At 52.6% G+C, this 16,213-nt stretch overlaps 2 protein-coding genes across 3 annotated transcripts; both read left to right on the top strand.

Moving 5' to 3' along the window:
- The first annotated feature begins 544 nt into the window (after window positions 1-544).
- PIGT (phosphatidylinositol glycan anchor biosynthesis class T) lies at window positions 545-6,747 on the top strand. Its single transcript, XM_072349852.1, has 12 exons — window positions 545-1,213; window positions 1,425-1,602; window positions 2,329-2,456; window positions 3,470-3,570; window positions 3,704-3,790; window positions 4,114-4,201; window positions 4,277-4,374; window positions 4,600-4,765; window positions 4,851-5,051; window positions 5,588-5,753; window positions 5,887-5,970; window positions 6,268-6,747. Exons 1-12 carry the CDS (start codon window positions 691-693, stop codon window positions 6,518-6,520), a joined length of 2,073 nt encoding a protein of 690 aa, XP_072205953.1. The 5' UTR covers window positions 545-690; the 3' UTR covers window positions 6,521-6,747.
- Window positions 6,748-7,459: 712 nt separating this feature from the next.
- On the top strand, window positions 7,460-14,918 carry BLCAP (BLCAP apoptosis inducing factor). 2 transcript variants are annotated; one of them, XM_072350425.1, is made up of 2 exons: window positions 7,460-7,675; window positions 13,317-14,918. In XM_072350425.1, exon 2 carries the CDS (start codon window positions 13,393-13,395, stop codon window positions 13,654-13,656), a length of 264 nt encoding a protein of 87 aa, XP_072206526.1. In that variant the 5' UTR covers window positions 7,460-7,675; window positions 13,317-13,392; the 3' UTR covers window positions 13,657-14,918. The 2 variants fall into 2 exon arrangements, with proteins under 2 accessions (XP_072206526.1, XP_072206525.1); XM_072350424.1 differs by having other exon boundaries at window positions 7,532-7,671.
- Window positions 14,919-16,213: the final 1,295 nt, after the last annotated feature.

Genomic DNA, 16,213 nt, shown 5'->3' with positions numbered 1-16,213 from the left:
AGTGAAACTTGGGAGCAAACTAACGCAGTTCTCCTGCTACATACCCCAGCTCCAGCACAGGGTGAAGCCCCGTATGCATGGAGCAGGCAGCACAGAGCTCTGTTTGCTCTGCAAAGGTCATGCGTGGGCAGGTCACCATGCAGTGCTGCATCCACAAGGCAAGCAGCCAGAGACTGCAGCATGGCACAGCTCAGCTGACCTCAGGGTTTGCTGGTGACCTGTAACAACCAGGATGATTTCCCATGCAAATTGGCTGACAGAACCCATCTGCACACACAGCATCAGCTGCTGCTGCCCCTCCAGCACAGTACAGGAGCGTCATCCTGGCTGGAGGCTGCTTCGGAGGAGTGCAGGAGGAGCCATTGCAGTGGAGCCCTGTTGCAGCTCGCCTCACTGACTTATGTAAACCAGGGCAAGCAAGGCCTACTACCTCTATCAGCAGATTCAGGCTAGGAAAGTGTTGTCACTGCCCCAGCTGCATCAGCAGAGCCACAGTCACCCCACAAGTGACAAAGCCTGGAGATAAACAACAGGGACCTGGGGACACTGTGTACTCACTCAGCTCTTCTCCAGGGGAATGCTCTTGCCATGCTGCATGGACAGCAGTGCAGCTCTGGGTATGAGGAGCTCCATCACAGCCCTGTACGACCTTCCTCCTGACATTAGCAGACGGGAGCAGCGTGCAGCCAGATGGGCCCGTACCCAAAGGAATCTGCTGCCTGCAGGACGGACATAGACATGAGCACAGAGAGCAGGGGGATGCTGGGGGCAGGGAGCCGCGGGCAGTGCTGGGCCTCAGGACAGGCCTCGAGAGCCACGCGTGGCAGGAGCGAAGGAAACCTCAGAGAACGCCGGCTGCTGCCACCAGGACTATATGGATACCGACACTGCAGGAGCCGACAGCAACTCAGTGCCCCGTCCGGGCCAGGCACAGCGATACGGGCTCAACCTGCTCGGCACCACCCAGAACCGAACCAGCGACGCCGGAAGCGGGAGCCATTGGGCGGCAAGACCGGAAGCGGAAGTGGGTGGGCGGGGAGGGCGGCCATGCTGGCGGCGGGGCTGGTGCTGCTGCTGGCGGCGGGGCTGGGGCGGGGGGTGACGCGGGGCGCGCTGCGGGAGGAGCTGCTGCTGCGGCCGCTGCCCGCGGGGGACGTGGCCGCCGTTTTCCAGTTCCGCACGCGCTGGGACGCCGACCTGCAGCAGGGGGCAGGTAGGGCGGCGTGGTGACGTCGGAGATGCGGGTGTGACGTCACGTCGGAGGGGGTGACGTCATGGGGGGTCGAGGGTGGTGTCGCGTCACGTGCTTATAAGGGAGGCGGGGCTAATCGGTACCGGTGCCATGGGGTGGCGTGACACGGGCTGCGCGATGGCACGGGGTTGATGACGTCATAGGTGACGTCACGGCACTCACCCCCCCGTAGTCTCTCACTACAGGCTCTTCCCGAAGGCGCTGGGGCAGCTGGTGGCAGCACACGGCGTGCGGGAGCTGCACCTTGCCCTCACCCAGGGCTTCTGGAGCACACAGAGCTGGGGGCAGCCGCCCCTGGGGGCCCCTGCAGGCGCCGAGCTCTGGGTCTGGTTCCAGGACACCGTCCCTGAGTACGTACATCCGGCACCGCTGCACCTATGGGATTGTAGCCTGGGCCTGGTGGGATGCAGGGCAGCGTGGTGTCCACCCCACTCATCGCCTCCTTCCTTCAATGGCCCTGCTTGTTGTGGCTCGCCGTTAGCTAGAAAGAGTTTGACGTCAGCTGGAGTGAAGGGCCTATAAGAGAGGAGCAGCAGAGTGACCTGTGCTTAGCCTGAAGAGCAGAGTGGTGCAGAGAGAGAAAGCTTTTGTTCACTCAAGAAACAATTCCCTCTTGTCTCTGTGATGACAAAGCTCTGGCTGTGGTGGCTGTTACGCCCCAAGCTCTCACCCATGACTCACTTCCTTTGACTCCTATACGTTATCTGCCACCATTCCCTGTCTTATGTTCCCTCTAGCTTGGCTGCAGCAGCTTGGTGTGGATTCACAGAGCTTTCTGTCATGCCATCCCACTGAAAGCTGCCTGAAGTTGCCTCATCCAGACACCACCATTTGCTCCCTGCTCCCTCAGCCTTGCCTACCACTCACTGCCAGCCCAAGGACTGCCCCTGCAGTGAACACCCACATCTAATGTGTTAGAACAAAGCACTGGGAGGGGTGGAGGGTGAGTGACCAACAACCTGAAAGCTCCTGAAAGCCAGTGTGGTCACCGCAGTATGTTATTGGATGTTACTGAATTAACACCTGTTATTTTGAGGCTCCAAGCTAATGAGTAATCTTTGTCTGTTCTCACACAGTGTTGACAAAGCCTGGAAAGAACTGAGTAACATCCTCTCGGGAATATTCTGTGCTTCTCTGAACTTTATTGACTCCACCAACACAGTCACCCCAACAGCGTCCTTCAAACCCCTGGGTGTAGCCAATGGTGAGCCTGACCCACACATCTGAAGGGCTGGCTTCGTGCACTGACTCTTGTCCCTAGCCTTAGTTCTACCACCCCCGTGCCACTGGGGCAGCTGGGTGCAGGTCCTGCAGGGACTCCTGCGTTAGCAGTGTTTTTTCCTGAGTTGATGTCACTGTGATGAGATATCCCTAGAAAGGGAAATCCTGTGTCCATGAACAAATACCAGAGAGGCTGGTGCTGTGCGAGCTTGCTCAGGAGAACAAGTGTTCCCACTCTGTTTCCTGTCTGCTAACCTTACTCCAGCAGCTGGGAGCACCCTATCTGAATACAGGCATGTACAGCAGGGATTGTTAACCTGCTGGAAGCATTTCCTCTCCCTACTATTGAAGCTTATGTTTGTGCACAGGAAACACACAAGAAATATGTGGCAGGTGCTTGCAAGCCCTTAGCTATCTCTGAAAAGTGTTTTACAAAGCATCCAGTGAGAACTGCAGGATTTAAGGAACTCTGAAAAAAGAATCTTTACTTTAGTCTTTCCGAATCACTCTAAATGAGTAGGATCTGTTCCTAATGGAGACTGTGGTATTTTAGGCACCCTTAGAGGGTGCCAGACTCTGGGGTACACTAGAGAATGGAACTGGTGTGCTTCTGCAGCAGAACCATAGAATCATTAAGGTTGAAAAAGACCTCTAAGATCATCTAGTCCAACCATCCACCCACCGCTGATACTGCCCACTAAACCATGTCCCTAAGTGTTACATTCAACACCTCCAGGGATGTGGACTCCACCACTTCTCTGTGCAACCTGTTCCAATGCCTAACCACTCTTTCAGAGAAGAAATTCTTCCTAATATCCAAACTGAACCTCCCCTAACCCAACTTGAGGCCATTTCCTGTTGTCCTTTTGATGTTACCTGGGAGAAGAATCTGACCCCCAGCTCTCAGGGAGTTAGAGAGAGTGAAAAGTTCTCCCCTGAGCCTCCACTTCTCCAGGCTAAACAGTCCCAGACTGCTAACTCTCCACTTCCCTACAGGGACAGACCACCATTTCCTGCGATATGCTGTCCTGCCCCGGGAGGTGGTCTGCACAGAGAACCTCACACCTTGGAAGAAGCTGTTGCCATGTGGCTCAAAGGTAACGGCAAGTTCTGCTCTTGCACTGGGCTACATTCTGTGGAGCTAGATGCAATCCAGCAATGTGCACAAGGAAGTCTCAAAGCCTTGCAGAAAGAAGACCATGGACTGAGTTTTTCCTCTTCCCCTTGCAGGCTGGTCTGGCTGTGCTGCTCAAGGCTGAGCGGTTGTTCCACAGCAGCTACCACTCGCAGGCAGTGCACATCCGCCCCATCTGCCGGGTAAGCATCAAACTCAGCTCCTCCCCCCTCCTTGCTCCAGCAGATGGGCAGAGCGGGGTGTCTTGTGGCTACTTGGTGCTCTACAAATTGAGGAGAATTCAATTTTAGGAAGCTTTCTCCAGTGCTGAGTTGTAGGAGGCTTTATCACCTCCAAGGGAAAACTAGTAGCCTTGTTGTTGTGACTCTGCTCAGTGATGTGATTTTAGCCACCTCTCCTGCAGTATCTCACACTTTTTCTAGTCTCATGAGTGCCCTGATGGGACTCTTGCAGTCCTGCCGTCTTGCCTTTCCAGAAGGTGTGAGCAGAGCTGTCTCTTCTACAGGATGCTTCCTGCCTGGCTGTTTCCTGGGAGCTCAGACAGACACTCACTGTGGTCTTTGACAGCTTTACAAGTGGCCAAGGAAAGAAAGGTAAGCTCAGCACCACTATGCTGTGCTCCCTACAGTCCACCTTAAGCCATCCGTCACTGGATTTGCCTCCCACAGATTGGTCCCTATTCAAGATGTTCTCTCGCACCCTTACCGACGCATGTCCTCTGGCATCAGAGAGCAAGGTCTACGTTGACATCTCTCCTAAGAACAAGGTAACACCCATGGATGAGGGAGCGTCCTGCTTTCTCAGTTCAGTGGCACTGGAGCATCCTTGCCTCCTACATCAGGAACTGAGTTCAGAGGTGTCAGCAAGCATGTTGGACTGGTCATTGGCTGGGAAAGCTCAGGGCTGGCTGCTTCTGAGTGGGGCTTTTCATATATATTTCATAGTATATTTCAAGGGGAACTTTTCTTTCACGATCCACTTGCTTTCTCAGGAAAAAGAGTTACTGGAAGTGACCCCCACACCAACATCTGTACACGAAGCAATTGTCCAAGGAGACAAGACAACCTATGCAGTCTATGACCTGCTCAGCCCTGTGCTCTTCAATACATCGCGCAGCCTCAACGTGCAGCTGAAGTGGAAGCGGCCTGAAGACAGCTGTGAGCGATCACAATGCTATCCCCTCTGCACTGCAAATGCTCCTGTCACTGGCCTCTCATTCCTCTTTCCTTTTCCTTTCTGCAGTGGAACTGTCAACACCCATAATGCACGCTCAGCGCTATGTAAGTGGATATGGGCTGCAGACTGGAGAAATCAGCACCCTCATCTACAACACTCACCCATACCGTGCTTTCCCTGTGATCCTGCTGGAGACTGTGCCATGGTATCTGCGACTCTATGTGCACACTTTGACTATCATAACGAAGGGAAAAGAAAACAAGCCAAGTAAGTAGACATTCCTGGCAGCATATTCCATCTGAATCCCTTGGCACAAGCAGCACATTCCAGAGATGGTTTAGTTCCCTCCCTTGGACCCAGCAATCACTGGGTAACAGGCCTGGGAAATGAAACATCTTAGGATGTTTTCCCAGCCTTCGGTCTACTACTCAAGATTTGCCTTTAATAAGTCTGTTCTATAGAGTCACGTGGACCGTGTTTCATAATCCAGAACAGTGCTGAACCAAAGCAAATTGATTTGGGTAGTAAAAGAACCTTAATTTAAAACTGTTGACTGGATCACATTACCTTTCTTTTTGAACACTGACTTTGATGGATCATCATTGCTGTAGGTCAGACAGATTTAGTTTTAATCTGTTTTTTGTTACCTGTGCATCTTCACTTGCCCAGCAGAACAACTCTTCCCAGGACAGGGGAGGCAAAATTACCCACTCTGTGGAGATCTCTGGGCAGTGTGAGGCTGGACATGCCCCCTTCCTTCCCCCCCTCCAGCCCATGCCACTGATAGGTCTCTTTGGGGTTAGGTTATATTCACTACCAGCCAGCCCAGGACCGGAAACGACCTCACCTCCTGGAAATGCTGATCCAGCTTCCAGCCAATTCTGCCACCAAGATCACAATCCAGTTTGAGAGGGCCTTACTGAAGTGGACAGAGTACCCACCTGACCCTAATCATGGCTTCTATGTCAGGTAAAGGCACCTCTCAGCTCCTTGTCCCCTTCTGGGCTATGTGTAGCACTTGCTGCCTGGCTTTCTGGGGTGGGAAGAACCTTTGTTCTCTTTACTGGCAGGACTGACACCAATATATCCTTTTTCTTCTTAGTTCATCTGTACTTAGTGCTCTGGTGCCCAGCGTCATCGCAATGAAGGATGTGAATGTGGAGGAGAGCCCACTCTTCACCTCACTGTGAGTGTGCCTTTCTGCTGGGAAGAGGGAACGTGCTGCAGCCTGCTGCTGCTGTCATCCCATCTGGGCTTCACCAGCCTACAAAACCTCACGGGTCCTGGAGGGTGTTTGTGGTGTGTCAGGCGCTTGTGAGGGAGGCAGCTGCTGGTGTAGGTCCCCACAGCCTCTTCTGTGATTTCCTATGGGATTCAGAGGTCCTGGGGAGGGCTGTGAGCACCTCCAGAGCCACACAGTCAGTCCCAGGGCTGAACAGCACAGTCTCTTGTGCAGGCTGACTCTTCTGCTTCCCTTCTCCAGGTTTCCTTTCTCTGATGGCTCCAGCTATTTCTTGCGCCTGTACACGGAGCCGCTGCTGGTGAACCTGCCGACGCCAGACTTCAGCATGCCCTACAACGTCATTTGCCTGACCTGCACGGTGGTGGCCGTGTGCTACGGCTCTTTCTACAACCTGCTAACTAGGACATTCCACGTGGAGGAGCCCAGCCGGGGAGGGCTGGCCAAACGGCTGGCCAATGTCATCCGCAGGCTCAGGGGTGTGCCGCCCCTATGAGAGCCTGGGAGGAGCAGAGCCCTGCTGCCTTTGCTGCCTGCATCCCTCTCGTGGGTCCTACAAGCTGAGGGATCACTTCTCTAATTAAGGTGGGAAGCAGCTGTAAGCTCGTTAACTACTGAACTGCACTTGTACAGGGTTAGGAATCGCGTTAATTACTTTGCATGGGAGAAGGGGTAACTTATGTGCTGGGAATCATGCTGAAAGTAAACTGGAGCTGTTTTGTATGGTTGTGTTGCTCCTTGTCGGCTTTGTTCCCTGACACCACAGGCAGAGAGCCCTGTATGCTGCAGGGCTGTAGCGGCGTGCTGCAGTCAGTGGGAGCTGACACAGAGAGCTGTGGGGCAGCACAGGGATTGGAGCTGGTGCCATCTGCTGTGCCACGTTCCAGTGCCCTCCTTCCAGCCTGCAAAACAAGAGTCACTTTGCAAACGAGCCATCAGATGTGGTCAGCAAACTGCCTGCTCGTCCCCTCTTTCACCCGCAGGGTTTACTCACCATCTCAGAGCAGCCACGAGCACACACAGCTTCATTGGGCAGATTTTGAACCGCTCCCCCCCCGCTGCAGCAAAGGAGACCCCTCTGTGCTCCCAGGCACCATTCATCTCCACTCACCTGCACCGCAGCGCCCAGCAGCACAGTGTGCACGCAGCAAGGCACAGCTCTGCACAGCCACAGTGGCACCGTGCAGCGGGAGGGCAGTGCCGCTCTCAGAGCACCGGAGCTCCGTCCGGCTCGGCTCGGCTCGGCTCGGCTCGGCTCGGCTCGGCTCGGCTTCCCCTTCCCACCCGCGCGGCCGCCCGCCAGCAGCTCCCGTAGGCGCTCATGATAACCAGCGCCGCGCATGCGCACTGCCCTCCGCTCGCCCTTCCACCCGCCGCGCAGGCGCAGTGCTGTCAGTTCCCGCCCCGCGCGGCTGCCCGCGGCGCCGCCTGACGGAGCGGCCGCGCTGCCCCCGCCGCCGCCTGAGCGCGGCCCGCGGCGGAGCTGGTGCGGGGCGGCGGGGCCGGGCCGGGGTAGGCGGGGAGGGAGGGAGGAGAGGGCCCTGGGCGGGCGTCGGCGCGGCTCCGAAGCGGCCTCGTCTGTCCCTCCGCAGGGCGCGGCGCGTGGAGGCGGCCCGGGATGGCGGCGTGAGGTGGCGGCGCCGCGCCGTGAGTACGGGCCCGGGCCCCGCGTTGGGGGGGAGGCGAGGCGCCGCCGGCGGGTCGCGGTGCTGGAGGTGGCCGTGCGGGGACGGGAGGGGTGCCGGAGGGGCGCCGTGACGCCGCTGGGCTCGGGCCGTGGCGGCACGCTGCGTTGTGGCCGGCGGCGTAACCCGCTGCTTCCCCCGCCGTTCTCTCCCCCCTCCTGTAGCTGTGCTCGCGGCGCTGACCGGCCCTCCCGGCTCAGGAGGGCCCGGAGGCGGCCCCCAGTCCGGCCGTGCGGCCCCGTGCGCTCCGCGGGACCCCGCAGCTGCTCGGAGCCACGCAGACAGGGCAGTGAGTTCTGCGGCACGAGCATTGCGTCCTGAGCGCGAGTACAACACGAGCATAGAACAGAACACAGCCGTAGGATCACCAGCGTTGGAAAGGACCGCCATCCGTGTAGCACCAGTATTTCCTCACTAAACCACGTATAACATCTCAGCGATTTTACACCTGAAGCTCCCAAACGCAGCCCACAGCACTGAACTCTTCATGAGCCTGCTACCAAAACAAAAGCTGTCCCAGTGGAATAGCTTCCGCCTTTCCAACCCGTGTATCACAGCTCCCCACAGCCCACTATGGTTTTGCCTCTGTTTGTGAGGCAGAAATGAGCCTTGTCAGGCTGTATTCACACTCACACATCGTGGTACCAGGGACACGAGTTCTGAGGCGATCCAAATGAAAAATGATGTTCTTTAGGGAACATGGAACAGGCCGGGAATTTGATTATTGGCAGTTAAGTAAAAGGCCAGGGAGGTGGAGAATAAGATCCAGGGACAATTAAAGAACAAAGGAAAATGGCATCACTTGACAGTTGCTGATGTTTGTATCTTTCTACCATAGAGATAACTGACTTAAGGTTCTGCTTCTATTTCCTGCTCTGAGAAACAGTCCTGCTGCCCTCTTTCATATCCAGAGCTTTATCAGCTCTTTATTGGCTCTAATTGTGCTGCTGCCCGAGCAGGCAGGTCAGCGCAGTAACTGGACACTGTCTGATCACTTCACCAGTGAAGTAATGAAGCTCTGAGAGCAGCCCTGGAAATGGTAACAAGTGTCTTAGCAGATGCCTGCACTTACCATGAAAGGAGTGTTGCTGTGGATTGTCTCTAGCTTGAGAAAGCAGAACACTTTGTAACCCCCGAGGCTTGATTCAGCAAGGATTTGCTGCTCTTCTGGAAAGGGTTTGCAATTCTGTTGCACCGTTTCTGAGTCTCCACCAAGTGTTCCAAGGCATGAACTTATCAAAGGATGGCTTAAGGCTTTTGCCAGAAATGGAAAGCTCACTTTTTCCAGCTGAGTCATATTGGCAGATAAACTAAAAATAAAGAACCAAAAAAGCCCCAACACAGAAAAACAACTGGAATCACTAGAATAAAAGCTACGTGAAATCTCTGATATCACAAACGGGTCTTAAAAGTTTGAACAGCTGCGCTTCTTGGTTGTTCTGTAGGTCTGTTTTTAACAGGTAGGACTTACACATAGAATGATAGGTTGCTGTTGTTTTTCTTAGCTGAAAATACATTTAAAAGGCCACTTCCACCTCTTTCCCCCCAGTGCTTTGGTTAGAATGTATTTAGCAGCTGGTTTGGACACTGGATAGTATTTGCAAGTTGGTTTTAAACACGTGCTGGCAGCAGGAAGCACTGCCCACATGCAGAACTGAAAGCTTGCATGGCTGCAACGAGGTTCTGGATTTGAACTGTTTAAACAAATTGTACTATAGGCGAGTCTTATGCACAGCAAACTCAGTGCAGGGCCCTGAGGTGTACTTTAAGTATACACACACTTTACCATGGGAGATTTTTATCTAGATATGTGGCTTTTAGATCCCAAGCAGGAACTCGAGCTCCTAGGAGAAGGGTCAGCGGACTGCTTAAGGAGGTGAGACATTCTCAAGGAGGATATTAACTCAGTACTGGCATACTGATACAGAAAACATGCTGGGTATCAACAGTGCTCAGCCTCACCATTTCTGGATTAGCCTGGTACACCTTGCTAGCTCCTCACATGGATTTAATACAGAATGTAAATGATCCATTGCAGAATGCTAGACTTGTGCTGGGCTACTCACCTTTGACTTGTCCTGTTTAAAGCTTTGTTTTTCTCTCTGGGTGGGAAAGGTGTGCCTGTACACTTGCATAGGAATCTGAAAGTCCTCCCCGCAAACATGTGCCAAGAGGAACTGCTGGATTTGAATGGTCTTGGGAGGGAGAGGAAGATGAGAGAAGGAAGGACTGTGCACGTGATGGAAACTGATTAATAGGCATGTGGAAAAGCTTTGGTGTTTGCTTACCAATGAAGTTTGCAGGGAACCTCTCCGCACTGCAGGAGCTGGTAAGGAGGAAGCTGCAGCAGCGCCTGGAGATCTAAGGGGAGCCCAGAGTGCTGGTGGCAGGGAGAGCAGCAGGAGCATCATGTGCTGTGCTGCCAAGGAGGCTGAAGCAGGTTGTGTCTCTGATTGCCGTGGGGGAGCCTGAGGTGGTGCGTGAAGAAGAGCTGATGGTAAACTGAGCGGCCACCAAGTGGGATGACTTGAGCATTCCCGAGGGTAGCAGGACAGCAGGCTGCTAAAGAATGAGATGAGTCACACAGGCAGGAGAGAACAAGAGCAACTGGTTGAGGGAAAGCAGGGTGTGTTGTGAAACAGGGTGCTGGTAGAAGTGCTGTTGGATGGCAGGTAATTATTTGTTCTGGGTCAGGGTAATCTTTTGCTTGGATCATGAGGAGGGGACAAAGAAAGCAAAGTAGGAACGTCTCATTTGCAAGTTTCACCAGCAGACTATTGCTTGAGAATCTAGGCAGATCTGCATAATCTACATGCTGTTATGGCTTCAAGAAGTGACTTCCTCTCCTGGGCACTAAGGAGAGTGATACTTCCCTGTTCAGTGAGGAGCTGACAATGGGAGGCACCGTTTCTCTGCGGGAAACCCTCAGCAGGAGGAGGATTGAAAGCTTGGAAAGAGAACTTTGTCCCACTGCCAGCAGTATAAAGGACTGCATTGAAGAGTCGGGAAGAGCATGAGTCTTAATTGTGGAAAATCCCACGAGGAATACAGGGGTGTGAAGGTTTCAAGTAGCAGTTCCTATATCTAGGATCAGATGTGGGATCACAGACAGTGGTTTTTTCAACCCTTAACTGGCATGTAGTTAAGAGGCACAGAAGAGTAGGAGCAGACTGACTGCAGATACAAGACTAAGTGTTCAAACGTCTACATTTGTTTGAAGTGTAAGAGTTCTGCAGACTGAAGGGCATTGACATCATAGTAAAGAAGGACACTATGAAGTGTTCCTTCATTCTGCAGAGTGCTTGTACTGATTGCTGCCAGCAGCATGCTCTTCCAGGAAGTACCAATATTTAACAACATTAACTAGGTCTGAAACCTGTGTCTGTAGCTGGAAAGAGACTGCAGGAAACAGAACACTGAGGGGGATGACTGGAGATGGTTTAGTACAACTTAACTTATTGAAGGCAATGTGAGCTGTGCCTAAGCAAGAGAGGAAATAGAAGATGGGGTAGTGGGGTTCACTGATCTGTCTGTTCAGATCTCTGTTCAGTCTTTTCTCAATTCCCAGTTAAGAAGTTACCTGATGATTCAGCAGTGCGTTTTCCTCCAGAAGCAGCTCACTGATTCACAGAGGCCAGCAGACAGCATGTTTTGCTATGGAATGAGTAATGGTTAGTCCCAGTTCACAGATGAGGAAAACTGGCGTGAGACCGGACTTGCCCTTGAAGATGTGAGGAGATGAGCTGCATGAGATAGGACCAGCACTGAGATTTTATTCCTTCAACTTTACATTAGCTACACTGCAAAGTAACATAACTTCTTCCCTATTCCTTTGGCCCAATTGAACCCCAGCTGTCCTCTCTGCAGGAGAGCTCTCTCTTGCAGGACAGCCAGCACAACATACTTCCCCTAAATACTCTTAATCTGTTTGCCCTGGAGATTTTGGCCTGTCCTGTTTTTCACTAACATTGAAATGGATCCTGCTGCTAGGTACACAGCGGATGGCAACGTGCTTCCTGCTTCTGACACCAGAGCTGGTCGGTACCAAGGAGCTTACTAAGCTGTGAGACACAGGTCTGACCTCAGTGGGGGTTTGGAAGAGAATCATGTGTGGTTTTCTCTTGGCTCTTCTGTGCGCTCCCTCATTCCCTTTCCCTTTGCCAGGAAATCCCTTCTTCTGCCAACAGGAGCCAGAGGAATGTGCTGTTTGTTTACTTTCTCACTCTTTCATCCTTCTAACCTTCCCACACCCCCAGCTCTAATCCAAACAGGCCCAGCTCAGCCCTTCATCCTTCTGACAGCACTGCTTAGCTGAATATTTTCAGATAAAAGGATTGCTAGAAAAAAAGCTGATTCTGACCAGGGTCTGCATAGCTGGAGCAAGGCTGGGGCTCTCCTCTTTCCTTCTCTGCCTTGGCTGGCAGCTGCTTCATTCAGCTAGCTGCCTGTCATTATGCCATACCATAGGATAACAGGGAAGAGCCCACTTCCCAAGCTCTGCCCTCTTCCAGCACTCCACCTTGTATAGTTTTTCCTTTCTAGGGTAGTAAGCTAGATGTCTTCATGTCCCCCCATTCTCATTCTTCCTTCATAAACTGTTATCTATATCTTCTAACCTCTAATGCTGCTATCCTAGACTGATGAACTCCATTCCTTTGCCCTCTTTCAGTAGTTCTGTCTCAGTAAAAATACATCAAGGGCATTTGAATATTTTTTAAAGCCCTCTGAAATTCTTGATGGAATATATTTGAATTGGATTGCTTAGAAATAAAAATCAAAGCAGCAAAGTGTAGTCGATGTAGTTACTAAAGATAGAAGCGTATTTCCTGGATCTCTGGTGTGCTGCCATCCCTGGTTAGCAGCCCTTGAAGCTCACTGTGTCCACAAGGTTTTAGAGTAATCCAAGTGAGGAAATCCTGTGTTTACTGCACTTAGGAAAATTGCCATTTTGAGATTGTCCTCTCTTTGAGTCATTTGCATACTTTGTCTTATCTGACTTGAGCTGATTGGCAAGGATTATAAATCCCTTAAGCAGGGACTGTCCTCCCCTTTGTTTTGCAGCACGGACACAGTCAGGGCTTTCCTGGGCAGCTACACATCTAGATTGTTTTTTTCTTTTGCTGTTTAAGATGGTTGAATGGGCCTGTGCTTGGGGAGGAAGCAGTTTGGGTCCTTAACACTTCCTATGAGCGTGGCTAAGCACCAAACATGCTATTTTCCCCTTCCTTTGTACCACCTATGAGTTTTACTGCTTGACTGCATGTTTTTCCCATCTCTTTTAGGCTTTGGGCAGCCTCAGATAAATACATGTAGGAAAGGCTGCAGTAGCTTGTTTTCCTTTCTGTTGTTTCTCCTGCCGCCTTTCTTTGTCTGCACTGTGCTAAAGAAAAATGTCAACTGTTAGCCAGGGTAAAAGCCTAAGAAACAGAGCACGTAAGGGATACGTTTCTATGTCAGCAGTAAAGAACCTCATCCCCAACTGTGGGCTTCAGAAAGAAAAAACAGCGGCATCATGCAGTGCTCGAGAATGGGCGAGCTGTAGGGGAAGGGCTGCTGTTGGTCTGTTTGCTGAGTGTCTCTGACCATCTTTAACCTCCCCCCCTACAGGAGAGCCCACCTGAGGAGCTGCTGGAGACTGGAGCACCCAACTGCTGCTGCCACGAGGCCCTGCCAGCCAGACACGATGTACTGCCTTCAGTGGCTGCTGCCTGTCCTGCTCATCCCCAAGCCCCTTAACCCAGCGCTGTGGTTCAGTCACTCAATGTTCATGGGCTTCTACCTGCTCAGTTTCCTCCTGGAACGGAAACCTTGCACAATTTGTGCCTTGGTCTTCCTGGCAGCTCTGTTCCTCATCTGCTACAGCTGCTGGGGGAACTGCTTCTTGTATCACTGCACAGGATCCCAGTTGCCAGAATCAGCTCACGATCCCAGTATAGTGGGCACCTAGAAAACTATTACCTTCCAGTTTGCTGACAGCTCTGGTTTTGCTTTTAAAAAGGGGGGGGGAGGGTCTGGGGAGGAGGGCGGGGGTGTGTTAGGCATGTGATTGAAGTAAAAACAGCCTATTTCCTGTAATGTATGTGTGGATTAGAGTGGTAAATTCCTGACCAGCCCTCCCACTCTGCCTGTGAAATTTGACTTGTTTACTGTGTGAACTCTCGCGGCGCCACCTGCTTTTTTAGAAGCAGAAATCTTTTTTCCTTCCCGTATCACTGGGAACGGACACCAGCCCTCCTACCTGAGAACTGAGGGAGGAAAGAGCTGTTGGCCTCCGACTGTTGCATGGTGGCGGAGTTGTGTGTCACCCTCTTGTTGGCCACTGTGGTCTAACACTGATTCTGCTTAAGTAGCTCCAGGATCCTCTCCATCCTTCAGTTTGTGGGGAGCCAGCCTTCCCACCTTGCTGATCAAGGGACAGCTCAACGGCTCACAGATGCACTTGGCCAAAAGCTGCTGGAGCCAGAGGCAGTTGAGTCATCTCCTCCTGCTCAGCCCGCCAAAGAGATGTGTGCACTGCCCAAGTGCTTTCTGAACTAACGCTCCAAGATCATAGCCTGAAAGCCTCAGTTGTGCTGCTGCTTTTATAAAGCCTCACGGGCAGCAGAGACTGCCTCTTCCCCTGCTAGATTTCCAGGGTTTACCAAATTATTGACTGCAACAAGATGTGGGATTTCCAGAATCGCTATGAACCTCACCTGAGAAAGCTGAACAGCGACCCAACGGTCTGGGTGTGGGCAGAGAGAGAGAAGATCCTGAGGTGGAGGCATGGCATGAAGCCATTGATGCCATCAGCAGACAAATGATTTTCAGTGACTGTTCTCGGGCTGAGGGTGACGGAAGGTGCTGATGCTGTGGCTTGGTGATGGAGGCACCGGGTGCTCCTCTGACTTCTGCCTGGCTCCCCTGGTTGCTCACACACAGGCACTGTTGTGCAGAGCTTTGTCCTGCACAGTACTCTCCATCGCAGCGGCTCTTGGGGAGCCTTCCCCAGGGCAGCATCTTGCTTGTGAGAAACACAAAGTATTGACTACACTGTCAGAGAGTTCCCTTATTTGCCATCTGCTCATCTTTGATCTCAAAGGGGAACACAGCAGAAGTGGCTGCTGCTGCCCCAAGGAAGTTCAGGCTATGAAATTGTGAAACTTCCAGAATATTGTTTGTTCATTGCACAGCTGTTCAAAATGTTTAATAAAGCTTTATAAACTTTGGTCTATGGACTACTGCCCTGACTACTGATCGTCACAGCTGCCTCAGCCCAGCGGTCACGCAGCTCAGTATTCTTTTGTTTCCCAGCACAGTCATGCTGGAGTCTCTAGCAAGAGGCTGGGCCCGTTTGCCCTGTAGCTCCCACTGCTGACTCCTCATCAACCCTTTAACCCAACCCTGGGCAAGCCAAGGAGCACGCTGGCAGTTCCCAAACAAGTTCATTTTGCACACAACGCAGGTGGCAGCTTCTGGCTGCACCTCTGCACTTATCTGACAGATTCCTCTCCTTCCCTTGCAGCTGAAGGAACTAAGGCCAGAGCTGACAGCCTAATCCCCAGCAGGGAAGCGTTCCCTGCAGACACACGCACTGTGAGCCCATTCCACGCCCTCGTTGCATCAACCCTCTGCTCTGCCCACAGCTCTGCTCAGCCCTGGCTGAGATGGGGCCATGTGAGCTCAGTGCCCGGCTGCAGCCAGCAGCGCCTCGCAGTTATCAGCGTGTGTGGGAGCTGGTTTTGCTGGAACCAAAACCAACCTCTGCCCTCACTCCTGGCCACCGAGTCCAAGTCGGAAAGCATCCAAGGCGTATCAGTGTTTCTACATTTAAAAGCGTGTGCCACATCTCCAAGAGGAGACGTGACAGCTCCGTCACCCAGCAGGCTGAGGGGAATCCCTGCAGCTGTCAATGGTTACGGCGTCAATAAGCAGAAGGGAAAGGTACAGCTCTGGTTCTCAAGGCAGGGCAGTGCGGTTGGAGCGCTCTGAACAGCTTTTAAGTTTTGTTTATTTAAGCTAGGAGGATTGTTTTTATTGAAGCTAACGCAGCCATCTCTTTTAAGAGCCCATTTGAGTTGCTAACTAACCAAGCTGCACTTCGCTGCAATTTAAATTAATCCTAGCCACGAAGCCAGACGGTTTGGGTGAGAGCAAGCCCTGCCTTCACACATCAGCCCGACCCAGGACGCGGCTGCGGCTTCCCCTCTGCAAGGCCTGGCGTGGGGAGCACAGCACTTCAAAAGGGACAGGGCCGACAGCAGAGATCTCGACCCTTTTGGTGGTGCTCCAGCCCCAAAACGTAGCGATGAGCCCTTTGATGTGCACAGAGCCCTCATGGAGCGCTATCTGAAGCTTCAGAGCGCTGAGATACCATCTTCAAAACCAAGATGGAAAATTAAAGCAACTTCGTCACGGTCAGACAGACAGCCTGAGGTAGAGCAGGAACTCAGCCAGGATCACATCCCATGCTAATGCCCTGATCCCCAGCTCATCCTCTACAAAGAGACTGTGAAAAACCAGCC

The sequence above is a fragment of the Excalfactoria chinensis genome, chromosome 15 (genome assembly GCF_039878825.1).
Source record: "Excalfactoria chinensis isolate bCotChi1 chromosome 15, bCotChi1.hap2, whole genome shotgun sequence".
NCBI lineage: Eukaryota > Metazoa > Chordata > Aves > Galliformes > Phasianidae > Excalfactoria > Excalfactoria chinensis.
This window is presented reverse-complemented; position numbering and strand designations above follow the sequence as displayed.